Raw genomic sequence first — 26,304 nt, forward strand, 5'->3', positions numbered from 1 at the left:
CATGGTGTTGTGATTACAGGCATGAGCTACGGTGCTAGGCTTAATCTCTCCATTTTAAAATGAGGGAGTTGATTTACTTAAGAATTTGTTATCCTTCTGGAGGGGTCATTGAGTCCTCTGATAATCTGATGGAATCACTGGGCACTTTGCACTGTGAAATGCACGTCATCTGCAGAGGTGCACGGGCCCCTCATTGCAAACTCCCTGCTTGGATCTACTGTCTGCCAATGGAGCTTTCTGTTACCATATTCTAAAGTCCTAAAGCCATTGAATTAGAGTCCAGAAGTCCCCAGTACAATCTTGTATCCCTTTCACGCCACTGAAGAATTAATTCACCCTTCCCCAGCTCGCTTCTTGGGCTGAACTCTTTCTTGCTTAGGACAGGCTGAGCCAGATTTTCCCAGTTACCTCTGGCAGCCGCATCTGTAATACAACATGAAAAAGGCTTGGAGTCAAGGGCCATGTTCTCTCTGCCTTCAGCTGGAAAATGTCCACCTTTGGCTCCAGTTATGGCCCATTGGCCTCAGAGAAAACAAGCCCTTCTGGGTAACATAAGGGACCTTTCTGCCAATGGGGCGAAGAAACTGCCTGGCAACTTGCTTGTCACTTTCACCCCATTCAATCAGCTCGAAGGAAAGGCGTCTCGGCAAGGCTAGACTAAAACAATTTAGACACATCTCCTGGGACATTACCAGGGAGAAAAAATAGAGCGTTTAATTAAGCCCCGCATGCGAGCAATCAGTTCCAATTTTCTACGCCTAATTTAGCAGAGAATCTCAACATTAAGACAATATAGAATCTTGTAATGTTGGTGATGTTTCACCTAATTTTGTTTTAAACTTTTCTTTTAGCACTGGCACACTTTGGCGAAGTCGCCTGGTAGGTGAAGCAGAGGAGAAGGGAGATGCTTGGGGAGAAGCCAGTTGCAGGGATGGGCAGAGCTGTCATTAGGAAGTTTTGCACCAGGCATGCAGCACAAAAAATGTCTTCAGTGAGAAGACAGGGAAGACATGGGGGGCTGACGTGGGTCCCAGACCTTCCAGGGGCTGTTGAGGCTTTGTCTCTGGTTCCAGAGTGAGCTTACCACCCGGTTCAAAGGGCTGGGGTGGACACTGATTGGAAGGGGAGGAGACTGCGGATTTGCACATTGTTTTCAACGTCGATATTTCCAAGTGTTTTGCCCCAGGAGCCAGAGCGCTGCCTGCTTTGCTGCCAGTCTTCTTCATCCTCAGGACAATCCCTGAGCTTGCTTTGTGGAACCCAGGTCAGAAAACCACAGATCTAGCCTAACACCAGCCTGCAGCTGACTGAGGGGGTAGCAGCCTGCCGAGGTCACATGGAGAGTGAAGACACTGGGTTTCAGCCAGTGCACAAGTCATCTAGCCTCTAGAGAGAAAGTGGGAAGCTTTGTTCTTCTACTATTTTACCTAAGAATAGTTATTAAAACGTTACTCTTGCTGGGCACGGTGGCTGATGCCTATAATTCCAGCACTTCGGGAGTAGCCAAGGTAGGCAGATCATCTGAGGTCAGGAGTTCGAGACCAGCCTGGCCAAAATGGTGAAACCCATTCTCTACTAAAAATACAAAATTAGCTGGGCGTGGTGGTGGGCACCTGTAATCCCAGCTATTTGGGAGGCTGAGGCAGGAGAATCACTTGAACCAAGGAGGCGGAGGTTGCAGTAAGCCAAGATCAAGCCACTGTACTCCAGCCTGGGGGACAGAGCAAGACTCCGTCTCCAAATAAATAAATGTATGTAAGTCTAGAATAGAGACTTCTATGGCTGCTGTCCAAGGTGCCTGTGACATGAAGTTTCCACTGAATGCTTATAGGAATCTTGCTGCCACTTTGTGGAGTGGAGTGGCCATCTAGGCTGGGGATTTTATAGGGTGCAGGGGCTTTCCTTGTCTCATGGCCACTGGACCACTCTGTAACTGGGTGACATGTCAACTTGGGAAAGATTAGGGTCTAAAAGAATGGGGACATGTGCCCACATCAGTTGGGCGGACATCTGGAGGACTCCAAGGAAAGGTGGGCTCCCCGGAACCTAGTTGCTGGTGCAGGGCACTTCCTAGCCAGAGCCCTCTGCCACACAGTTGCCTGGCCTTACCATCAGCCAAGGACTGTGCCTGGCACACAGCAGGACATTGTGAAAAACTAACGGAATGAATGAACAGCGAGGAACTTGTTACCAGTGGTAAAATGCTGGCCGCTCTTCTACATACACTTCAACAGATTGGCAGGGCCCAAGCCACTTTGCTGTCCCATTTGGATCTTGTGCACTTTCTCCAGGGGTCTTTCAGCCAACAGCAAACGCTTGTGTGGCCATGTCACTCCTGGGAAGTGCCATCAGGACATCTCCCAGGTGTGTTTTGCCGGGAGATGCCAGGATCTGATGAAAGCACGTACAATTTGTACCATGAAGGAGGGAGGGCTGTCTTTCTGAGTGGCTCTGTGGCTCCCCATCCCAAACTGGGCTTCTCATGCCCAATCCAGCCTTGTCATCTCCCTAACCCATAGCCTGTGCCCATCACTCTGTCCTCTTTAAAGCATTCAAGGTCCATGCCGTCTCATCCCAACCCACCTGTTCAGCTTTGTCTCCCAAAATACCCCTCCACTCTCCAGCCCTGCCCATGTCTCTGCAAAGCCTCTGGGAGCCCGCTGCTTGGAAGGCATTGCTCCTTCCTGCCTGCCCTCAGAATATGCTGCTTTATCTCCAGTGAATCAGATCTCCGTCTGCCTCCTCCCCTGGATGCAAAGGGCAGACTCTGCTCACAGGTGAACAGACAAATAAACAAATGCATTGAGATGTGAGCTAAGAATGTCTATCCACCAGCACAGAGAAGCCTAGTGTGGGAAACCAGCAAGGCGCAGACCCTACACTTCCCTTTGTTTCTGCACCAAGGCTACACAGAGTTCATGGGGGCTCAGCTGAGGATGAAAAGCCAAGGTCCCCGGCAGTGTGGGAGGAACCAGCAGCAGGAACGATCTTCTTGAGGGACAACGTGGACCCCAAAAGAGTTCATCTCTGTCAAGGCTAAGGACTGGATAACTGCAGAACATCACACCAAGAGCCCAGGTGGCCAAGGAGGCCCTGGCTGTCCTGGAAAGTAGGTTTCTGCCCAGGTCCCAGGTCCCAGGTCCCAGGCATGCCTGGGGATGCCTGCTCCTTCTTGAGCTCCAGGTAGGGGATGGCAGGTTTGAGGGCACCAGCTTCAACGTGGGATTTACTGCAAAAAGGCCAATTCTGCCCTCTTAGCTACAAGCTTTCAGAGCTGGCAGGGAGGGAGCTGCATTAGGGAAATACCACTGGTGGTGGTAAGCCAAAGGAGAACATACTAATTCCTCCAGAACCTGTGGAAGGGTTGGGTGGGAAGATCTGATCAGAGGGGTTTGCAGTGACTGGACCTTCGATTTCTGGTGGTGGCATGGCCCAGGAAAGAGGGTCTTAGGGAAATAATGAAATTCAGTAGGTTCAGTATGCAAATACCAGTTACCGGTTCTGTGGGCATGCAGAACCCAGCCTGGAATGTTAAAGCCTCTGCTGGGAAGGGAAAGAGAATGAAGGTAGACAGAGCTACTGCAGCAGGATTGAACGTGCTCAGTAGATGGGCAGAGAGAGAGGAAAAGGCAAACAGGCCGGACACAGTCAGCCTGGGGCATCAGGGCCCTGAGGGGCAAGGATCACAAAGACACACAGCCTCTGTGGCCTTATGCCCCTCCAGCTTTGGGAGTCTTCCCCAGCGCTCTAGAAACACCACTAGGTGGTCTATGCGGGATACCCTTGAGCGTGTTTCGGGCAGGGCGACTGAGGTTACCGTGTAGTCACAGGGGTTGCCGAGTTACAGGTGCATGATAGGCAAGGCCGGGCCCTCCAGGATCAGGTCGTTGACATCGTCCATGAGCTCACGTTCACTGGCCATGTGGGGGTCCAGGAGTTCATGTTCGCTGGTCGTGCCAGTGTTTTGGAGGTGGCGGAGGCGGGCCTGAAGCTGCTCCTGCTCCTTCTTGAGCTCCAGGTAGGAGTGGGAGAAGGTGTGGAAGATGGACGTGGCCGGGAAGGCCATGATGAGGATCCCGCTGAGGATGCTGCTAAGAGCCACCATCTGGCCCGGCACACTGCGAGGCACCATGTCCCCATAGCCCACCGTTGTCATGGAGATGATGGCCCACCAATACGAGGCAGGGATGCTGGTGAACTCCAGCACCCGCCCGGACTCCTTCTCGGCCACGTAGACCAAAGGGGAGAAGAGGGTGACGGCCACGGCCAGGAAGAGAAGGAGCAGGCCGAACTCACGTGTGCAGCGGCGCACGGTGAGCCCCAGCGTCTGCAGCCCCAGCGAGTGGCGGGCCAGGCGCATCACGTAGAGAATGCGCAGTGCCCGCAGCACGCGCAGCACCAGCCCCACCTTCTCCAGGTAGGAGCTTCCGCTCGGCCTCTCGCCGTCCTCCGGGGGCTCCTCAGACACCGCCAGCGACACGTAGTATGGGGAGATGGCCAGGATGTCGATGATGTTCAGGGGCCCCTGGAAGAACTCACATTTGTCCTGGGCCTGGACAAACCGCAGGCAGAACTCCAGGGAGAACCAGGCCACACAGACAGTCTCCACGATGAAAATATAGTAGCACTTCCGAGAGCATTCACCCTGCGGGGAGAAGAGGCAACAACGTGGGGTAGAGAGTGGACCCGCAAGAGCGCTGGAAATGGGGGGATGACTTCATGCCAGCCGCGCTCTGTGCTGTAAACCTAACTGTCCACCAGAACCTCCTTTCACACAGTTTTCAAGCTGTGGCTGGTAGGCGGCGGATCGGCTGAGTCAGAGACGGTCCTCTCCAGCCTCCCTTGCAGCTAGGTGTGGCCAGATGACTAAGTCCTCACCTTCAGACCGGAAACAGAAGTGATGTGAACCACCTCTGGGTCCGACTCTTGCACACTCTTTCCATCCTTCCTGTGAGCCGGGACAGCACAGATAGGCCTGCAGCGCAGCTAAGAAGGGAGGATGGGACCCGCACCCCAGGGAAGGAGGGAACGTCAAGGCGGAAGAATCTGGAATAAGAATTTTCTACTCACCTACATCCTCACCTTGGGACGACTGCACAGGAGAGGAACTTGGTTTAAAACTGTTCTAGTTTGGGTCTCTGTTACAGCTGCCAGTCTCTACCTGAATGATCTAAGTCCTCAGGGAACCATGCACTGCCTTCCTGCCGTCACTTAAGCCACAGAACAATGCTGTGAGCAGGCAGCGCGACCCCATTTGACGGCCCAGGAAGTTGGTCACAGCAGTGAAGGGACTCGCCAGAGCTCACATACGTAGGAGTGGCAGCAGGGTCTCTTAGCTGCTTTTGGCTATTTTATGACTTCGTATTCTACCACCTCTCATTCTTTTAGCCAACAGAAATGTATTGAGGGCCTGCTTTGTGCCAGGTACGGTGCTCGACCCTGGTGTTCTGTGACTACGCAAGCAGATATTGTTTCTTGGGCCTTGAAGGCTGGTGGGGCAGAGAGGGCTCCCCAGTCCCCAGGACAGCCCTTGGGATGTGTGATTGCTGCGGGATTCCAGCTGAGGAGTTGCAGCTGGGTGGGGCAGAGAGGGCTCCCCAGTCCCCAGGACAGCCCTTGGGATGTGTGATTGCTGCGGGATTCCAGCTGAGGAGTTGCAGCTGGGTGGGGCAGAGAGGGCTCCCCAGTCCCCAGGACAGCCCTTGGGATGTGTGATTGCTGCGGGATTCCAGCTGAGGAGTTGCAGCTGGGTGGGGCAGAGAGGGCTCCCCAGTCCCCAGGACAGCCCTTGGGATGTGTGATTGCTGCGGGATTCCAGCTGAGGAGTTGCAGCTGGGTGGGGCAGAGAGGGCTCCCCAGTCCCCAGGACAGCCCTTGGGATGTGTGATTGCTGCGGGATTCCAGCTGAGGAGTTGCAGCTGGGTGGGGCAGAGAGGGCTCCCCAGTCCCCAGGACAGCCCTTGGGATGTGTGATTGCTGCGGGATTCCAGCTGAGGAGTTGCAGCTGGTGGGGCAGAGAGGGCTCCCCAGTCCCCAGGACAGCCCTTGGGATGTGTGATTGCTGCGGGATTCCAGCTGAGGAGTTGCAGCTGGGTGGGGCAGAGAGGGCTCCCCAGTCCCCAGGACAGCCCTTGGGATGTGTGATTGCTGCGGGATTCCAGCTGAGGAGTTGCAGCTGGGTGGGGCAGAGAGGGCTCCCCAGTCCCCAGGACAGCCCTTGGGATGTGTGATTGCTGCGGGATTCCAGCTGAGGAGTTGCAGCTGGGTGGGGCAGAGAGGGCTCCCCAGTCCCCAGGACAGCCCTTGGGATGTGTGATTGCTGCGGGATTCCAGCTGAGGAGTTGCAGCTGGGTGGGGCAGAGAGGGCTCCCCAGTCCCCAGGACAGCCCTTGGGATGTGTGATTGCTGCGGGATTCCAGCTGAGGAGTTGCAGCTGGGTGGGGCAGAGAGGGCTCCCCAGTCCCCAGGACAGCCCTTGGGATGTGTGATTGCTGCGGGATTCCAGCTGAGGAGTTGCAGCTGGGTGGGGCAGAGAGGGCTCCCCAGTCCCCAGGACAGCCCTTGGGATGTGTGATTGCTGCGGGATTCCAGCTGAGGAGTTGCAGCTGGGTGGGGCAGAGAGGGCTCCCCAGTCCCCAGGACAGCCCTTGGGATGTGTGATTGCTGCGGGATTCCAGCTGAGGAGTTGCAGCTGGGTGGGGCAGAGAGGGCTCCCCAGTCCCCAGGACAGCCCTTGGGATGTGTGATTGCTGCGGGATTCCAGCTGAGGAGTTGCAGCTGGTGGGGCAGAGAGGGCTCCCCAGTCCCCAGGACAGCCCTTGGGATGTGTGATTGCTGCGGGATTCCAGCTGAGGAGTTGCAGCTGGGTGGGGCAGAGAGGGCTCCCCAGTCCCCAGGACAGCCCTTGGGATGTGTCATTGCTGCGGGATTCCAGCTGAGGAGTTGCAGCTGGGTGGGGCAGAGAGGGCTCCCCAGTCCCCAGGACAGCCCTTGGGATGTGTGATTGCTGCGGGATTCCAGCTGAGGAGTTGCAGCTGGTGGGGCAGAGAGGGCTCCCCAGTCCCCAGGACAGCCCTTGGGATGTGTCATTGCTGCGGGATTCCAGCTGAGGAGTTGCAGCTGGTGGGGCAGAGAGGGCTCCCCAGTCCCCAGGACAGCCCTTGGGATGTGTGATTGCTGCGGGATTCCAGCTGAGGAGTTGCAGCTGGGTGGGGCAGAGAGGGCTCCCCAGTCCCCAGGACAGCCCTTGGGATGTGTCATTGCTGCGGGATTCCAGCTGAGGAGTTGCAGCTGGGTGGGGCAGAGAGGGCTCCCCAGTCCCCAGGACAGCCCTTGGGATGTGTGATTGCTGCGGGATTCCAGCTGAGGAGTTGCAGCTGGGTGGGGCAGAGAGGGCTCCCCAGTCCCCAGGACAGCCCTTGGGATGTGTGATTGCTGCGGGATTCCAGCTGAGGAGTTGAAGCTGGTGGGGCAGAGAGGGCTCCCCAGTCCCCAGGACAGCCCTTGGGATGTGTGATTGCTGCGGGATTCCAGCTGAGGAGTTGCAGCTGGGTGGGGCAGAGAGGGCTCCCCAGTCCCCAGGACAGCCCTTGGGATGTGTGATTGCTGCGGGATTCCAGCTGAGGAGTTGCAGCTGGGTGGGGCAGAGAGGGCTCCCCAGTCCCCAGGACAGCCCTTGGGATGTGTGATTGCTGCGGGATTCCAGCTGAGGAGTTGCAGCTGGGTGGGGCAGAGAGGGCTCCCCAGTCCCCAGGACAGCCCTTGGGATGTGTCATTGCTGCGGGATTCCAGCTGAGGAGTTGCAGCTGGGTGGGGCAGAGAGGGCTCCCCAGTCCCCAGGACAGCCCTTGGGATGTGTGATTGCTGCGGGATTCCAGCTGAGGAGTTGCAGCTGGGTGGGGCAGAGAGGGCTCCCCAGTCCCCAGGACAGCCCTTGGGATGTGTGATTGCTGCGGGATTCCAGCTGAGGAGTTGCAGCTGGGTGGGGCAGAGAGGGCTCCCCAGTCCCCAGGACAGCCCTTGGGATGTGTGATTGCTGCGGGATTCCAGCTGAGGAGTTGCAGCTGGGTGGGGCAGAGAGGGCTCCCCAGTCCCCAGGACAGCCCTTGGGATGTGTGATTGCTGCGGGATTCCAGCTGAGGAGTTGCAGCTGGGTGGGGCAGAGAGGGCTCCCCAGTCCCCAGGACAGCCCTTGGGATGTGTCATTGCTGCGGGATTCCAGCTGAGGAGTTGCAGCTGGGTGGGGCAGAGAGGGCTCCCCAGTCCCCAGGACAGCCCTTGGGATGTGTCATTGCTGCGGGATTCCAGCTGAGGAGTTGCAGCTGGGTGGGGCAGAGAGGGCTCCCCAGTCCCCAGGACAGCCCTTGGGATGTGTGATTGCTGCGGGATTCCAGCTGAGGAGTTGCAGCTGGGTGGGGCAGAGAGGGCTCCCCAGTCCCCAGGACAGCCCTTGGGATGTGTGATTGCTGCGGGATTCCAGCTGAGGAGTTGCAGCTGGGTGGGGCAGAGAGGGCTCCCCAGTCCCCAGGACAGCCCTTGGGATGTGTCATTGCTGCGGGATTCCAGCTGAGGAGTTGCAGCTGGGTGGGGCAGAGAGGGCTCCCCAGTCCCCAGGACAGCCCTTGGGATGTGTGATTGCTGCGGGATTCCAGCTGAGGAGTTGCAGCTGGGTGGGGCAGAGAGGGCTCCCCAGTCCCCAGGACAGCCCTTGGGATGTGTCATTGCTGCGGGATTCCAGCTGAGGAGTTGCAGCTGGGTGGGGCAGAGAGGGCTCCCCAGTCCCCAGGACAGCCCTTGGGATGTGTCATTGCTGCGGGATTCCAGCTGAGGAGTTGCAGCTGGGTGGGGCAGAGAGGGCTCCCCAGTCCCCAGGACAGCCCTTGGGATGTGTCATTGCTGCGGGATTCCAGCTGAGGAGTTGCAGCTGGGTGGGGCAGAGAGGGCTCCCCAGTCCCCAGGACAGCCCTTGGGATGTGTCATTGCTGCGGGATTCCAGCTGAGGAGTTGCAGCTGGGTGGGGCAGAGAGGGCTCCCCAGTCCCCAGGACAGCCCTTGGGATGTGTCATTGCTGCGGGATTCCAGCTGAGGAGTTGCAGCTGGGTGGGGCAGAGAGGGCTCCCCAGTCCCCAGGACAACCCTTGGGATGTGTGATTGCTGCGGGATTCCAGCTGAGGAGTTGCAGCTGGGTGGGGCAGAGAGGGCTCCCCAGTCCCCAGGACAGCCCTTGGGATGTGTCATTGCTGCGGGATTCCAGCTGAGGAGTTGCAGCTGGGTGGGGCAGAGAGGGCTCCCCAGTCCCCAGGACAACCCTTGGGATGTGTGATTGCTGCGGGATTCCAGCTGAGGAGTTGCAGCTGGGTGGGCGCCATTCTTCCTCTGGAGTAGTTCAGCCTAGTTCCACCAGCCCTTCTGCCACTCAAAGTGTGGACCTTGAGCTGAAAGCATCAGCCTCCCGGAGGAGCTTGTTAGAAACCAGCATCTCAGGCCACACTGCATCCCACAGAACCATATGCTGCAGTTAACAAGACCCCAAGGTGACTCATGCAAAGTGATGCTTGACAGGCACTGGTCTAGTGCGTGGTTCTCCACCTTGGCTACAAGTTAGAATCACCTGGGGGTTCCTTGAAACATGCTGGTGCCTGGGCCAGGTCATCCCAAGATTCTAATTTAATTAATCTAATTTGAGCTGAGCAGTAAAATTTTCCAGAAGTGCGATGGATAATTCAAATGTGGAGCCAGGGTAGAAAACTTTGCTATATTTTACACACACACACACACACACACACACACACACGGATGTCTATAGTTGATGGATGAATGGATGAACACACACACACACACGGATGTCTATAGTTGATGGATGAATGGATGAACACACACACACACACGGATGTCTATAGTTGATGGATGAATGGATGAACACACACACACACACACGGATGTGTATACTTGATGGATGAATGGATGAATGACCAAAGCAGCTTGACTGTGTGAAAGGCAAGATGTTGACAACCAGTTTTCTTTGGATTAAAATGCTCTGAAGTGGAAAACAATTATTTCCAGTGCCCACAGAAATCATAAATTGAAATGTTCTTTATGTCAGCTGCTAGAGAAAGAGAAACAGGCTGAACCATGCCAGTCCCTATTTGCCTGTCCAGGCAGGGTACCTTTCTGGCTTGACTTCTGTCTGGTCTGTGGCATAGGTGGAAGTCAGAGGCAGCACTGCCAAGGGGTGGAGACCAGAGTGTTCCAAGCTCTTCATTGGAAAGTGAAGCCCAGAGAGGGGCAGTGGCCACTGCAAAGTCACACAGCAAGTTTGTAGCAAGATTGGAGAATCAGGAACTGTCTGTGCCCTACCAGCCTTCAAGCCCTGCAGAAACCACGTCTGGTTATCCAGGTACAGTACTCCCAGAGCCTAGTGCAGTTTCAAAGCCCATTGACTTGGGCAACTCACTTGTCCCCTCTGGACTTTCATTGTCTAACCTCTGAAGGGCTGTTGTGATGAATGGCAGTTATGCACATAAAGCCAGTGACAGCGCTGTGCCTGTGACAGGCGCTGCATGCACTGCAGCCATTTTAACAAGATCATGCACCAGCCATGGACCAGTCTGCCTGGTCAGCTAAGGGCAGCAATACCTTCTTCCTATTGCTGGATATGACAGGAAGATGAGGGGATTCTCCAACCCACTGAGAGGCCTTTGCCACAACTGCCCAGGGTTTGCTTCAGGATCTTGAAGGGCTCAGAAATTTTGGGTTCTGATTTCCCCAACCCTGCTACAAACTTGCTGTGTGACTTTGCAATGGCCACTGGCCCTCTCTGTGCTGCTCTTTCTAATACAGAGTTTGGAACAGAATTGGTATTTCTCAAAGCTGAGTTGGAAACCCTGGCACCAGAAGCCCCCAAGGTGCTTGTTGTAAGTACAGATTCTTGGGGTCCCATCACAAAATCCAACCTTAGGGTGGGGCCCGGGAATGTGCTTTTTTTGCAGACTCCCCCCATTCACTCTGAGGCACCTGGAAGTTTTTCAGACTCTGGGCTAGAGTCTCCCCACAAGGCCTCTTTGCAGATACTCTGGGAGTTCTTCCCTAGGCTTAAAAAACTTGTAGCCTGGGAAGAACTTTGCCTAACTGATGATTCAGTGGCTCAGGAAGGTGACTCCTGAGTGGCCGAGAAGGCTGTGCCAGGGCCTCCCTCTGCCTGTGGGGCTGCATTTGGACATTCAAGCCATGCACACCGGCTCCTCCCCGCCACGGCCTGGCCCCCAGTCCACCTCTCTGGACTGCGGCAAGGGCTCTGCTCTGCCGCACCACTGCACCTGCACTGGTCTCTGCTCTGCATCCTAAATCCAATTTCCCAGCGCTGGTCCCTCAGAAATGCCTGCATCCTCAGCCGGCATTGGGCAGAGGAAATAATTCCCAGCTCAGCAAATATTCCAAGAAAAAGGGAAAAGAAGAAAAGAAAAAAGTTATCCTTTCCCGCTTTGTGGAAGTTCTGTGCTTAAACCCAGGAAGTTCCAGGTCCTAGAAACCCTCTGGGCCCCAGGCATGCCGGGATGGTTGGTCACCCTATTCCTAGCCCTTGTCACGGGCAGAGTGGGGTGTGTTCTGGCTCTTTCCTGCAGTGAAGAAGAGTGAGTGTTGGCCTGGAGAAGGCCCAGGGTGTGAATGATGAAACGGCATGGATGGATCCCACAGGCAGGGTGTGGAGCAAACAAGCCGGGTGCACTGCATGTTTCTCTTGGGGGAAGAGAAGGAACAGGCAGCCTTGTGTCGTCTAGGGTGCACAAAGTGATCAGAACAGCGGCTGCCTCTGGGTAGTGTAGGGATCATCTGCGAACGGCCACGAGGGAGCTTTCTGGGGTCATGGAACTATTCTATACTCACTGGGGAGAGGCTGACACGGGTGCATCCGTTTAGTAAATTCTACACCTGAGCTTTGTGCCTTTCAGGGTGTGTACATTTTACCTGTAAAACTGTAAAAGGAAAATAACCAACGATGATAGTAAGTGACTGAGGTGGAGAGGAGGTAGAAAGAGAGAGGAAACAAGAATGTTAGGATATTGGCTAGGCGCGATGGCTCATGCCTGTAATCCCAGCTACTCGGGAGGCTGAGGCAGGAGAATTGCTTGAACCCAGGAAGTGGAGGTTGCAGTGAGCCGAGATTGCGGCACTGCACTCCAGCCTGGGTGACAGAGTGAGACGCAGTCTCAAAAAAGAAAAAGAGTGGCAGAATATTGACCATGGTGTGTAGCTGACTCGAGGTTTCCCAGGGATTCCTTATATTATTCTATTTACTTTGTAAATATCTGAAATTTTCCATAATGAAAAGTTAAACAAAAAGGACAATCGAAACCACGATAAGACACAATTTGACCTCCACTAGGATGGCTAGAATCATAAAGACAGACAATAGCCAAGTGTTGGTGAGATTGTGGAGAAATTGGAACCCATCTTCACAGCCGGTGGGGATGTGAAATGGGGCCGTGGCAGTGGAAAGAGTGTGGAAGGTCCTCATAAGGTTAAACAGAGTCATTATGCAACCCCGTCATTCCACTCCTAGGTGTATAGCTCAGACAAATGAAAACTATGTCCACACAAAAACTTGTACACAGGCCAGGTGTGGTGGTTCGCGCCTGTAATCTCAGCACTTTGGGAGGCAGAGGTGGGTGGATCACCTGAGGTCAGGAGTTTGAGACCAGCCTGACCAACATGGTAAAACCCTGTCTCTACTAAAAATACAAAATTATCCAGGCCTGGTGGTGGGCGCCTGTAATCCCAACTACTCAGGAGGCTGAGGCAGGAGAATTGCTTGAACCTGTGAAGCAGAGGTTGCAGTGGGCTGAGATCGTGCCACTGCACTGCAGCCTGGGTGACAGAGCTAGCCTTTGTCTCAAAAAACAAAACAAAAACTTGTACACACGTCCATGGTCGTATTATTCATAATAGCTCCAAAGTAGAAACAACCTAAACATCCATAAACTGATGAGTGAATACATAAAATGTGGCGTATTCATAACAGTGGAATAGTAGTCAGCCGTGAAAAGGAATGAAGGGCTAAACCATGCTACATGGATGCATCTGGAAAACATGATGCTGAGTGGATGAAGCGGGACACAAACACCATATGTTGGCTGATTCCATTTATGTGAAATGTCCGGGGCAAGCAGATTCACAGAGGTAGAAGCAGAGGGTGGCTGTCAGTGGCTGGATGGGGGGAGTGGCTGCTGGTGGATGTGGGACTCAGGTGGGAGTGACGGCTGCACAGCTTGGTGATTGTACTAAATACCACTGACTTGTGCCCGTTAAAAGGGCATATACTGAGGTGTGGGAGTTACAGTCTGAGTCTGAGCTGGCCGAGTAGTCCTGGGGGAGGCAGAAGGCAGGGGTAGTGGGGTCCCGCAGCCTGGCCCGCACCCGTTTCGAGCAGCAGCAGGGCGGGGATTCCTGAGGGCAAAGCCACTGCCGGGGGAGCCCTGCAGGTGCAGCAGGCCGGGTCTGGGAGCTCCATCTGGGAGGGGCTCAGGGCCTGCAGTCTTGACCTTGGAGACTGCCTTGTCCCCTCTGCCCCTTTCAGCAACTCCTGCTAGCCCCTCTTTGGAATGTGGCCACCTCTCACTTGTGCAGCTCCTTAGTCAGGGCTGGTCCATTGCAGCTCGGTTATCTCCCTCCCTCCTGCTGTGCATTCACCATTTGAGCCTCGGCGCTGGCCCGAGGCCCCAGGCTGTTTCCTCTGAGGCTCTCTTGGGGCCTGGATGTGCTGACTCACTCCTCTCCCCACTCCTTTAGCTCTCTTGGCCAGCCGTGCCCTCTGCCACCCTACCCTCCTCTACTCCCCTTCCAGGCCCTCCTCACTGTCAGCCGCAGTCTCTCCTCCCCAGGTCCCCCTCCCTCCCTCCTAGCAGCTGTCCCCACTTCCCAACCCTGGGACACCCGGGCTCCAAGAGTGTTGGAACCAACCGAAGGGGTCGGGTCAGCCTCATCAAAGGACCTGGCAATTAGTCATTTCTCTGAAGGCGTCTCCCCCTCTGTGAGACGGAGGGTGATTCTCATCTGGCGGGGCCATCATGGGCACGGGGGTGACCCTGCTCAGGAAGGCGCAGTATAAGACCTTCCCAAATCTATGTTGCTTCTCTTCCTCCTCAGTCCACTCCCAGACCCTGCCGCTGACCCGTCATGGTCTCACCTTCACCTTGCGTAGGCTGGATGGCTGATCTCTCTTTTAGAGGTTCCAGCAAATTCTTGTTACAAAGAAGCTGACACTGGGCCGGGCGCCATGGCTTATGCCTGGAATCCCAGCACTTCAGGAGGCTGAAGTGGGCGGATCACTTGAGGCCAGGAGTTTGAGACCAGCCTGGCCAACATGGGAAAACCCTGTCTCTACTGAAAATATAAAAATTAGCCAGCTGTGGTGGTGCCCGCCTGTAATCCCAGCTACTTGGGAGGCTGAGGCAGGAGAATCGCTTGAACCCAGGAGGTTGGAGGAGAGCCTAGACGGTACCACTGCACTCCAGAGCCTGGGCAACAGAGCAAGACAGTGTCAAAAAAAAAAAAGAAGAAGAAAGAAGCAGACGCCACCAAGGGAGTGTTACGAGCTTAGGTGTTGTCAGGCAAGTTGTGTAACTCCTTGGGCCCCAGTTTTTTGATCTGTAGAATGGGATTGCAGTGAGGATTAAATAGGAAGCAGGGAAATGACGGGCACAGGAGTCTAAGACGCATCCACTGACTCTGAATCCCACAGTGGTCCTCCTCGTGCAGAGAGGGCGGGCTTCCATCCCACCACCTCTGTGCCGGTGTCCCCACAGGAGTCACCGAAGTAGAGACCTAGGGACCCTCCTAGTTTCCAGCACAGGCCCAGCCCACAGGGGCCCTTCCCGAGCGACTCGGGAATGAGTCTGGGTGGTGGCATCTGTGCTGGGCATTTGTGGGGGCCTGGGAGTTGGACCTGAGGAGGTGAGGGGAGTGTGAACAGGCAGAGGAGACAGTGTCACATGCAGAGCCTCAGGGAGGACTCAGGCCAGGAAACAGGGAATACTGCTTCTTGGCCGGGACACAGGAAGAGACACAGCTGCAGAAAAAAAAAATAAATAAAAAGCAACCACACTAGGATAAGGAGCATTCGCTAGAGCAATCACCAAACGCTACCGAACACAGAGAAGCTACAGAGAGCAGGCCTGTTCTCTAGGAAGCAGATTCACGGAGGAGGCAGGAGCTGGCTCTTGCATGAGGCCTCTTACTAAAGGGCGAGGAGGCCGGGAGGGGGAAATGGCAGCCCCAAAGGTCAGCTGCATCCTGGGGAGGGGGCCCCAAGAGTCCTACCTGGTCTTTTAAATGTGGGCTGGGTACGTTGGCTCACGCCTGTAATCCCAGCACTTTGGGAGGCCAAGGCGAGTGGATCACCTGGGCCAGGAGTTCAAAATCAGCCTGGGGAACATCGCAAGACCCTGACTGCACTAAAAATACAAAAATTAGCTGCGTGTGGTGGTGGGTGCCTGTAGTCCCAGCTGCTCGGGGGGCTGAGGCAGGAGAATCGCTTGAACCCGGGAGGTGGAGGTTGCAGTGAGCTGAGATCACACCACTGCACTCCAGCCTGGGAGACAGAGCAAAACTCTGTCTCAAAAACAAACCAAAAAACAACCCCAAAAATCTCTCTCTCTGCCTTCCTTCCCCAGCCCTCCACCTTAGTAAGATGCTGAACTGTCTACAGTACAGGATGAGAGGGAGGGCGAGGACCTAAGAGCCTGCACGGTCCTGCTCGCTAACCCCACCGTGGTTCTGCAGAGACATCACCAAGGGCACCTTACTCGGTTGCCGTTCGGTGTGCATGTCCCTTTGGCAATATCCCTGAAAGCCCCAGGCAGTACTTTGGGGCAGGAGTAGCACCAAAGGTGGGAGGAGAACCGTGAGAAGGCTGGCAGGGCTGGTCACGGAAGTGGTGAGTGCCCACACTTCTCCCACCAGGTCTCCAGCCAGAGCAGGCCCTCAGAAAAGACATACTGAAACCCGGTGCAGAGGAGGAATGAGGGCGGACGCTGGAAGGGGATAGAGAGGGTATTTGAGCCATCGGCTTCTGAATTGCCCATTGCCGTTGAGATTGGAGGGAGCCAGGGGCAGAGGCGGTGAGCAGGCAGTGGAGCAGATGCAGGGATCTGAGTCCAGCCCCAAGGAGGGTGGAAACAGTGGGCGTCCACTCTGTGCTGGCACCCTGCTACACAGGCTCTCATTCAGTCCTCAGAGCCGCCCTCTGATTAGTGTTATGGTTGCCCTCTCTGATAGGTGTGGAAATAGAGGCACAGAGAAAGAAAAGGACTCGTCCAAGGGCAGAGCCAAGTATTTGCAGAGCTGGGACTCAACCCAGGACTAGCACACTAAAGATGCTGCCCTTTCCATGACCTCATACTGTCTATAGTGGTTGGGGTGTCTTGGCAGCAGTAACGAGGAAGAAACTTGGTTAACTGCAGGTGGCCAGTGGTGTCTGGCCTTCCCTGGAGGGAGGGAAAGGCAGAGCTGCCCAGCCAGGCTGAAGCCACGTGGAGAGGGTGCGAGGGATGAATGGCAGGGACAATGAAGGCAGAGGGAAAGAAAGAAGCTGGGAAACTGCAGCAAACAGATCAGGACATGAGGCTGCAGGTACCCAGGACATGAGGCTGCAGGTACCCAGGGCATGAGGCTGCAGGTACCCAGGGCATGAGGCTGCAGGTACCCAGGGCATGAGGCTGCAGGTACTCAGGACATGAGGCTGCAGGTACCCAGGACATGAGGCTGCAGGTACCCAGGACATGAGGCTGCAGGTACCCAGGACATGAGGCTGCAGGTACCCAGGGCATGAGGCTGCAGGTACCCAGGACATGAGGCTGCAGGTACCCAGGGCATGAGGCTGCAGGTACCCAGGGCATGAGGCTGCAGGTACCCAGGGCATGAGGCTGCAGGTACCCAGGGCATGAGGCTGCAGGTACCCAGGGCATGAGGCTGCAGGTACCCAGGGCATGAGGCTGCAGGTACCCAGGACATGAGGCTGCAGGTACCCAGGACATGAGGCTGCAGGTACCCAGGGCTAGAAGAACGCTAGGGACCAGTCGGCCTATAAACTGACAAGCCCAGAACAGCATTTCATGGGCAGGAGGCTGAGGTCCCAGGTGGATGTGTCCTGCCCTGGATCTTCCAGTGCATTCGAGTGAGAGTCAGGGTTGAGTGCAGTGGCTCACGGCTGTAATCCCAGCACTTTGGGAGGCTGAGGCGGGCAGATCACCTGAGCTCAGGAGTTTGAGACCAGCCTGGCCAACATGGTAAACCCCTGACTCTACTAAAAATACAAAAATTAGCTGGGGATGGTGGCACGCACCTGTAATCTGAGCTACTTGGGAGGCTGAGGCAAGAGAATTGCTTGAACCCAGGAGGCAGTGGTTGCAGTGAGCCAAGATTGCGCCACTGCACTCCAGTCTGGGTGACAAGAGCAAAACTCAGTCTCAAAAAAAAAAGAGGGTCAGGACTAGGTCTCGAATCCTGCCTATTGAAAGGGGCCTGTGTGGCAGCTGAGGGAACAGAATCCTCGCTTTGTTTCTCAAACCCATCTTGTCCCTTGGAGGTGGGGGTCGGTCTATGGAGTGTGTCTTTCTGTCTTCAGCTGTCAACATGGAACAGACCAGCTGTGCTAGATGGATAAACCAATAGTGACATCCACATACGGTGGAACAGTGTTCGGCCATGCAGGGGAACAGAGGTCTGACACATGGCGCAGTGTGTGTGGACCTTGAAGTCATGATACTGAAAGCAGGAAGCCAGCCCCAGAAGACAACTCCTGGTCTGACTCCATTTCTATGAAATGTCCAGAGTAGGCTCATTCATGGAGCAAGAAAGCAGACGGGTGGTTGCCAGGGGCTAGCCGGAGAGGAAGGAGGAGAGATTGCCTAGGTGACACAGGGTTTTCTTCTGTAGTGCTGAGAAAAAGTTTTGGAACTAGATAGAGGAGGTGGTGGCTGCAGAAGATTGTGATTATACTAAACGCCCCTACTGTGTTCCCTTTAAGATGGTCAATTTCATGTTATGTGAATGTTAACTCAGAAAAATAGAGCAGGGGGCTGCAGTGTGGTGGCTCATGCCTGTAATCCTAGCACTTTGGGAGGCCGAGGTGGGAAAAATCACTTGAGCTGAGGAGTTTGAGACCAGCCTAGCCAACATGATGATGTGTGCCTGCGGTCCCAGCTACTCAGGAGGCTGAGGTGGGAGGATCACGTGAGTCTGGGAGGCAGAGGTTGCAGTAAGCTGAGATTGGGCCGCTACTCCAGCTTAGGTGACAGAGTGAGACCCTGTCTAAAAAAACAACAAAAAAAGCAGGGCTGCTCAGAATCTAAGCTCCAAGGAAGTAAGAAAGTAAGAAATGTGTATTTTCTCCAGCACCCAGAAGAATGAAATTCAGTGACTGGTGCTGAAGGAATTTTGGAAAGGATAAATGTTTGGTTTCCTGTTAACTGCTACCAAATGAATGAATGAATGAATGAATGAATGATGATCACAATGAGGGATGTTCACCGAGCACCTCTGTGTGTCGGCACTGTTCCAGCTCTTTATGTATCACATGACCCTTTGAGGGAAGCACTTAGAGCACCCCCTTTTCACATATTAGGAAACTGAGGCCCAGGGAGGTTAAGTGACTTTACCAAGAACACTGCATTAGTCATGGGTGAGGCCAAGATTCAGCCAGGGTGTCTGCCCCCTGCTCCATTATGTTGGCCTGAGAGCTGTTTTACGAAGTCCGGCTGCCTCAGAAACACAAAGTGACACCGAGGCTGAGGTTCTAGACCGAGGTGAAATGTTCCAGAATCGAAAGATAGGGTGGGCATGGTGGCTCACGCCTGTAATCCTAGCACTTTGGGAGGCCAAGGTAGGTGGATTGCTTGAACTCAGGAGTTCGAGATCAGCCTGGGCAACATGGGGAAACCCTGTCTCTTAGAAAAATACAAAAAACTAGCTGGGTGTGATGATGCACACCTGTAGTCCCAGCTACCTGGGGGCTAAGGTGGGAGAATCGTTTGAGCCCAGGAGATCGAGGCTGCAGTGAGCTGCCAAGATTATGCCACTGCACGCTAGCCTGGGTGAAAAACTGAGACTCTGTCTCAAATTTAAAAAAAGAAAGAGAGAGAGAGGGAGGGAGGGAGAGAGAAAGAAAGAGAGAGAGAAGGAAAGAAGAAAAGGAGAGGAGGAAGAAAGGAAGGAAGGAAAAAAAGATGGTATCAGTGTCGTGTGGTCATATGGGGTCGGATTTTAGAGCCAATCCAAGGTGAGTTCAAATCTCAGCTCTGCCACTTACTGTGAGCTTAAGAAAGTGATTAAAAAAGCTTCCCTGAGCCTCAGTTTCCTCATCTGTAAAATGCAGGTAGGAGGGATACTTCCCCATGCTGTCACAGGGATGAAGTCAGTCCATGATGTGAAATACCAGCCTCCTGGGGGGCACTTAGGAATCGTTGGTTCTTTCATCCTTTTGGCAATAAGTCCCCCAGGGAAATCCACAACCTTAAAATCCGATGCCCCTTAGAAGAAGTCAGGCACTGGCTTGGTCCTTCCTGTCTACACTGCCTCTTCCCCTCTCCATTGTAATTTTTTTTGAGATGCACTTTTGCTCCTGTTGCCCAGGCTGGACTGCAGTGGCATGATCTTGGCTCACTGCAACCTTCACCTATGAGTTCAAGTGATTTTCCTGCCTCAGCCTCCCCAGTAGCTGGGATTACAGGTGCCTGTCACCATGCCTGGCTAATTTTTTGTATTTTTTTAGTAGAGAGGGGGTTTCGTCACGTTGGTCAGGCTGGTCTCGAACTCCTGACTTCAGGTGATCCACTCGCCTTGGCCTCCCAGACGGCTGGACTTACAGGCATGAACCACAGCGCTTGGCCTCCATTGTAATTTGCAATCTTGGCACAGACCTTTTACCCCACTGTCAGATTTACTCCAAGGGACATTGCTATGAGAAGATAGAAAAAGAAAATGGAAAACTGCTTCCTACCAATGCCCACCCGTTGCTTCCGTTTCTGACGGAGGAGTTCTGTGGGTTATAGCTCTGGGGTCTGTCTCCACAGCCTACCATTGTGTCATTAAGTCATCTGCATGGATGCCTTCAGGGTCACAGGACGCTGGCCCCACACCCAGCTGGCACTGCCTGTGTCCAGAAGCAGCTGGCCCCTCTCAGACTGACATTCCCTGAGGGGAAATATGGAATACAGAGCACGTGTGTCCAGGAAGAGGACATCATCCTCTTACGTAAACGGAAGGTCACAGTCTTGGAAGAACAAAGACTGCCCCATCCTCAGCCTCCCTGCTCTCTGAATTATTATCTAAACAGGAACACACTCTCCGGGCTGCACCTCCGTCTGTCTCGGGGCCGCACACACAAAGGCGCTTTCACTAAGGAGAAAGCATAAGGATATCGTGGCTGAGCCTGGGCATAAATCTCTCTCATCCCAGGAGGAAACGTGGCTGGCTACGTGATCCTTGGCTGAAACTTTGGGCTGCCCAGGTCTGCAGGCCCACCTCCCACCTCTAATTTCATTTTCCAAGTCACCGTTAAGCCGGGCCTGGGTTCATGCCCTTTGTAATTTTCAAAGCATTAGATTTTGAAAAGATCTTGGCTCTCTGCACAACCGAAACCCTGGCGCCTTCGCAATTTATCCCCTCTCTGGAAATCCCTAAGAGGAGCAGTCTTGTGGGCATCCGGGGGCCTGCCTTTTTTCTTTTTTTTTTAGACCAGAGAGGGTAACTTCCTGACATTGTTATGGCATTTGTAAACTGTCATGGCACTGGTGGGAGTGTTCGCTCTTGTGGCCGTCTTAATTTGGCAGGTTTTAGCCGATTTCTTCACTGCAAACTGTTTTATCACCAAGGTCTTTACGACCTGTATCTTGTGCTGACCTCCTAGCTCATCCTGTGACTTTGAATGCCTATCCATATGAGAGTGCAGCTCAGTAGGTCTCAGCCTTTATTAACCGGGATTGGGGCATCCTTAAGAAATGGGGTCGGGAAGTTGCTTGTTTTGTCATCGTTTTGCTGCAGAGTCTATATGTAAATATTCCGTGAACGAGCAGGCTCTGAAATCACATGCTTTTATGCTATAGAATGAAAACATGCCTGTGATAGGACTTTCTGTCTTCTCCATGAGAAAACAAGCTGTTTAAAGGTCCAGATATTTCGTAGGCTTTTTTCTTTAGGGCAAAACGTTTGTAGGTTGGACAAGGCACATTTTATCCCACCTGTACTTATTGGGACCCTACTGTGTGTGAGGCGTGGGCCGCTTCTCCACTGAAGTCCTTTCTATCCTGCAAGTTCTCCAATCCTGTTGTCTTGCCCTGGGGCCTATCTTGAAGGGAAGGGAACTTAGCTGGGCTGGCAACTGTCATGAGCCAAATAGAGCATGCACCATCTTATATATGTGTTTAGCTTCTCTCTCTGCTGATTATAAGGTGAGCTCCAGACGTTAGGATGATGGGGAGCCCTGGAGGAGCTTGATGCAGGAGAGGAGTGATGTTTTAAATCAGGAAACAATCCAGTTCTATGTTTGAAGCTTTCCAATAACGCTCTCTGTAAAGTGCTAGGCTCTTACTTCGCTTCTCAGGCCATCTGGTCCCTGGGTGGAGGCAGGGTGTCTCGGGGTCTCCTGTAACTCCCTGGAAAGGTGATGAAGGTGGGGGCAAGCCCTGGGGCAGGGTGGCTTACAAATCAGCTCATCTGTGAGTTTCCCATTCACTGACACTGGCGGGACACTGAGCACTGCAGGGAAACTGAGGCCTGAGGACCTTAGCATCACGGGTGTCCTTACTATGCAGCTCCAATGAAAATAAATGTCCTGTCCCACAGTTTCCTCATCTGAAAATAGTGTGGGGATGCCCAGGAAAACGTTAGCTCAACAAGGCAGGGATTTGATGTTTTTGACCTGGTCTAGGGCCTAGCGCACAGTGCTGTTTGGTAAACACGTGTTCAGTTCATTGGCAAGTGAACCTTCGTGGTGAGGTTACTCATTTCACAGAGCAGGAGAGGCTCAGAGAGGAGGATTGGGGGGAGGAATTTGCCTATAGTCACCGAGTCAGAAGAGCTGGGAGAGGCCAGGCTGGGTCTGTCTGGCCCATCAAGTCCACGTGTGGCTGAGAGCCACAGAGTGACTCCCCCGATGAGCCTTAGGCCCTTTAGCCTTTGTAGGACAAAAAAAATTAAAAGTGATCTTTTTTGACTGATGGTCTAAAATGAATATAATCCACATTGGATAATATTCATTTTTTTCTTCTTATTTTAAAACATGAAGACGTTTTCGTGGGCCCAGAAAAGACATCTCAGCCCAGGCACCCTGGCAGATGGAGCCATGGGGCCCCATCAGAGGACACTCACCTTGTCCTCCTCTGCCCTGAGGTCGGGCATGGTGCTGACGCACAGGCTGACGGCAGTGGTGGCCACGAAGAGGATGGAGAGGCAAGCGAAGACCTTCCCGGGCAGCCCGGACTGCGGGTTTTCCACCATCTCGCGCAGCCGGTTCATGCAGAGGCCCCAGCGCGAGGACTGCGAGGTGGGACGGTGGGCCCCCCTCTGCTGCTGCAAAGCCTCCTCCCGGTGCAGCTTGGCCAGCTCCTCCAGCTCCTCCAGCTTCCTCAGCAGCTTCCGCAGGCAGCACCTCTCCAGGTGGGCCTCCTCGATGCCCCAGTAGGCCAGCTCCTCCTGGAAGGACAGCGCGCACATCTCCTGCAGGAGCACCAGCTTCCCGGCCGCCAGGAAGCTCACGATCACCCCGAAGGCACTGGGGCTCCTGTCGAAGAAGAACTCCTGGCTGTCCTCGTCGTAATCGTCGCAGAGCTGCGCGATCTCCTCGTAGCTGCGGCAGAGCCGGAGTTTGCTCAGGCGGCTCAGCGGGAACTGATCCAGTGTGCTCCAGGGGAGGAGATACCTCCTGCCCCCCACGTTGATCAGGATCTCCTTCTTCAGGTCCACCGGGGAGGCGTCCAGGGCGCCCACCTTCCGCACCCTGCGGTAGTAAAGGCCCTTGATGGATGGCGTCTCCATGGGGCTGGACAGGAGCTGACTCCAAGGGCTGTGGGAAGCATAGTGGTGGTATCTGGGATGCAGGCCCGGCTCTCTGGAAGGCATGGGCATCGCTGAAGACCGCCCAGCTGGGAAGCACTGGGTTCACCAGTCTGCCACCCAAGGGACAAAGAGCAAGAAAAAGGAGGGGAAATCAGTCTTGGGGCAAAGGGTCCTGGATGTCACAAATGCAGATGTTCTTAAACTTGCTTTCCTGCACCTGCATCTGCCTGGCTCTTTTTTTTTTTTTTTTTTTTTTTTTTTAAGATGGAGTCTCGCTCTCTCACCAGGCTTGAGTGCAGTGGCACGATCTTACCTCACTGCAACCTCTGCCTCCTGGTTCAAGTGGTTCTTCTGCCTCAGCTTTCTGAGTAGCTTGGTCTAAAGGCGCGCCACCATGCCCAGCTAATTTTTGTATTTTTAGTAGAGATGGGGTTTCACCGTGTTGGCCAGGATGGTCTTGAACTCTTGACTTTGTGATCCACCTGCCTTGGCCTCCCACAGTGCTGGAATTACAAGTGTGAGCCACTGCACCCGGCTCATTCTTTTAACCTTTAGTTCAACACATATTTTTGGGCACCTACTATGTGCTTGGGATACATCAGTGAACCAGACCCTCCCCTGGTGGAGCATCTACTGATATCTCAGAAGAATGTATCCAGAACAGACATTGCATGGAATGGGACTTGAGTAATTCAGTCCTGAGCTGGACAAGTCAGAGTGGTGCCACTTCTGGGCTGTGTGATCTCAGATATGGGGCTTAACCTCTCTGATCGCAGCATCATTCATTCAAATGACAAGACTCGTGCCAATCTTGCAAGGTACAGGTGGTAAAAATTGGGCTTAGGAGTGTAGGCTTTCAAGTTCACTGGCAGGGACCAATTCCAGACTGCCAGTGCAGGTGGGTTACTCAGTCTGAGTTCTTTGCTTTATCTCTGTGACTGGGGCAGTTTGAGTGCCCACATTGTGGACCATGGCGAGGGTTTTATGCAGTAATATACAAGCAAGTGTGTATTAATAACACTTCTAGATGCTTCTGACATGCCTGGCTTCCCCTAATTCACCCCAACAACTTCATGAGATAGACATAAGATCTCCATTTGACAGATGAGGAGGCCGAGGCACAGACAGCTTGCATGTCTTGCCTACTGTTTAGCAAGCACCTGGCACCAAGAAGGTTCAGCCAGGGTCTGTTATTAAAGGTTTGGGGAGACCAGGAATGTGGCTGTCCTTAGCACAGCATCTAAGCATCTAGGTCTCAGGAGGAACTCTGCCAGTCCCACTTAATCCCTCTGTGTGCTTCCTCATTTGGGGAGGACTCTGCTAGGAGGATGGAGGAGCATCACATACTTGCAATCACAGAACTCCTCCATGTTCATTGCAGTTGCCTCAGCCAGCCTTGCTGTGTGACCTCTGGCTAGTTACTCCCCCTCTCTGGGCCTGTGGTCTTTTATCTGCAGAATGAAGGAGGCTCGATGTGCCATGGCTCATGCTTATGATCCCAGAACTCTGGGATCATCTGAGGTCAGAAGTTTGAGACCAGCCTGGCCAATGAAACTCCGTCTCTACTAAAAATACAAAAATTAGCTGGGTGTGGTGGCACATGCCTGTAGTCCCACTTCCTCGGGAGGCTGAGGCAGGAGAATCACTTGAACCTGGGAGGCAGAGGTTGCAGTGAGCCGAGATTGCACCACTGCACTCCAGCCTGGGCACCAAGAGCAAGACTCCGTCTCAAAAAGACAAAAGAAATAAAGGGGCCTCTACTCCTGCCTCCATTTCAGACCTATTTGAGTTGCTTGACTTAGCACAAGTGTTTAGGTTTAGCCCATCCACACATTTAAAAAGCCCGTTCCACAGTAGTTGTCCCTTAAAGGTTCTACAACCGTTTCTACGCTATTCCTTCTAGCCCGAGCCATTTCCAAAGCGCCTGTGAGCTTACATTTTCAGAGGCACTCCACTCCAATCAAAAGAAAAACCCGGCAGCTGGATGGAAATCAAAGTCCTCTCCGTTTCAGAGCCGGCTGGATTCTGGGGGATAGCGGAGAGTGAATCGCAGCCTGCTGCACCCTCTTGTCCCACACAACCTTCTGTGGTTCTGCCTGTGTTACTTCACTCACAGAGGATGGCCAGAGGAGGATGAGGAGCCTGCAGAGACAGGAGTATTTTGAAATCTGCGGAGCGCTTTGCAAGCTTCCTCATTTTCCCGGTACAAAAACCAAGACCCAGAGAGCTGAAGTAACTTGTCCAAGGTCACACAGCAAGTCCAAATCCAGCCCAGCACTCTGTCCCCCAGCCTGGGCTCCTTCCAGAATGTGAAAACTGCCCTTTTTGCATTCACGGAATAAACCCAGTTTTGCAGTCTACAGCTTTCCAAACAGCTGGCAAACAGCCCCTTCCAGATCATGGGAAAGGAATTCACTCAAAACAGCATTTTTGCCCAGGAGGTTTAAACCCTCAGCCCCCACCCCACCCTGCAACGCCCCGCAGCAAGCGCTAACTCTTCCCCTCAAGTTTAACTTACCCTCTCGTCTCAGGGAAACTGTTTCCAGCTGCTTCTCTGCCCAGCAAGGGGAGCCCATGTGTTGGTGCCCAGAAAGGACAGGTTTGTCGTGGAGAGAAAGGCGAAGGAAAAAAATCCCACAAACAGCAGTTTCTGGCAGTTACCCTCCAATCTTCCTTCCCGTGCCTCCTCCACAAGCCAGAAGTTCATTCATTCTGCATCTCTCTCTCTAGCAGCTGCAGAAGAGCCCTGGGGGAGGGAGGTGGAATTTTTTTTTAAAAGGACCCAGAAGTCCCTTTCCTTTTGAGAGAGGAGGGTCTGGGGGTTCTTGCTGGGAGGGAGCCAGGGCAGCTGTGCTGCTTTAGCAATCGACTCTGCACTTCAGGTCCGACAGGGACAGCCAATGTGGTCCTGCCAGAGAAGTCAGTGGGGGGGGGGAATGGGAAGGGCTTAGAAATAATCTCTCCATCAGCCGGCAGCAGGAAGGAGCAGCAGCGGCGGCTGCTCTGCCAACCACCTAGGAGGCAAGGGGAGCTGTCCTCCCTCCCCTGCCACGGAGGAGTACAACTCGGGAGGGGCAGAGGGCAACCCGGGGCCGGGCATTCACAGCTACCTGTCCCCAGGCACCCCAGAGGCTCTCGGGGTGCGCTGATGATGATGACAAGCTCAAGTTGGAGTGGCAGGAGGAACTTTTTGCTGCTTTTAAGCAGCCCAGGCCTGGGACAGGTTCAGACAGAAGCCTAACCTCTGAGCCCAGG

The 26,304-nt window shown here is 54.1% G+C and overlaps 1 protein-coding gene across 3 annotated transcripts; it reads right to left on the bottom strand.

Moving 5' to 3' along the window:
* Positions 1–693: 693 nt before the first annotated feature.
* Positions 694–25,934, bottom strand: KCNG4 (potassium voltage-gated channel modifier subfamily G member 4). Of its 3 annotated transcripts, XM_078357877.1 has the most exons (4): positions 25,568–25,934; positions 24,986–25,191; positions 22,363–23,159; positions 694–4,645 (listed from the first exon to the last, which is right to left on the bottom strand). In XM_078357877.1, exons 3-4 carry the CDS (start codon positions 23,116–23,118, stop codon positions 3,842–3,844), a joined length of 1,560 nt encoding a protein of 519 aa, XP_078214003.1. In that variant the 5' UTR covers positions 23,119–23,159; positions 24,986–25,191; positions 25,568–25,934; the 3' UTR covers positions 694–3,841. The 3 variants fall into 3 exon arrangements, with proteins under 3 accessions (XP_078214003.1, XP_035137775.3, XP_078214004.1); XM_035281884.3 differs by lacking the exon at positions 24,986–25,191; XM_078357878.1 differs by lacking the exon at positions 24,986–25,191 and having other exon boundaries at positions 22,363–23,101; positions 25,568–25,797.
* Positions 25,935–26,304: the final 370 nt, after the last annotated feature.

This window comes from Callithrix jacchus, chromosome 20, assembly GCF_049354715.1.
Source record: "Callithrix jacchus isolate 240 chromosome 20, calJac240_pri, whole genome shotgun sequence".
Taxonomy (NCBI): Eukaryota; Metazoa; Chordata; class Mammalia; order Primates; family Cebidae; genus Callithrix; species Callithrix jacchus.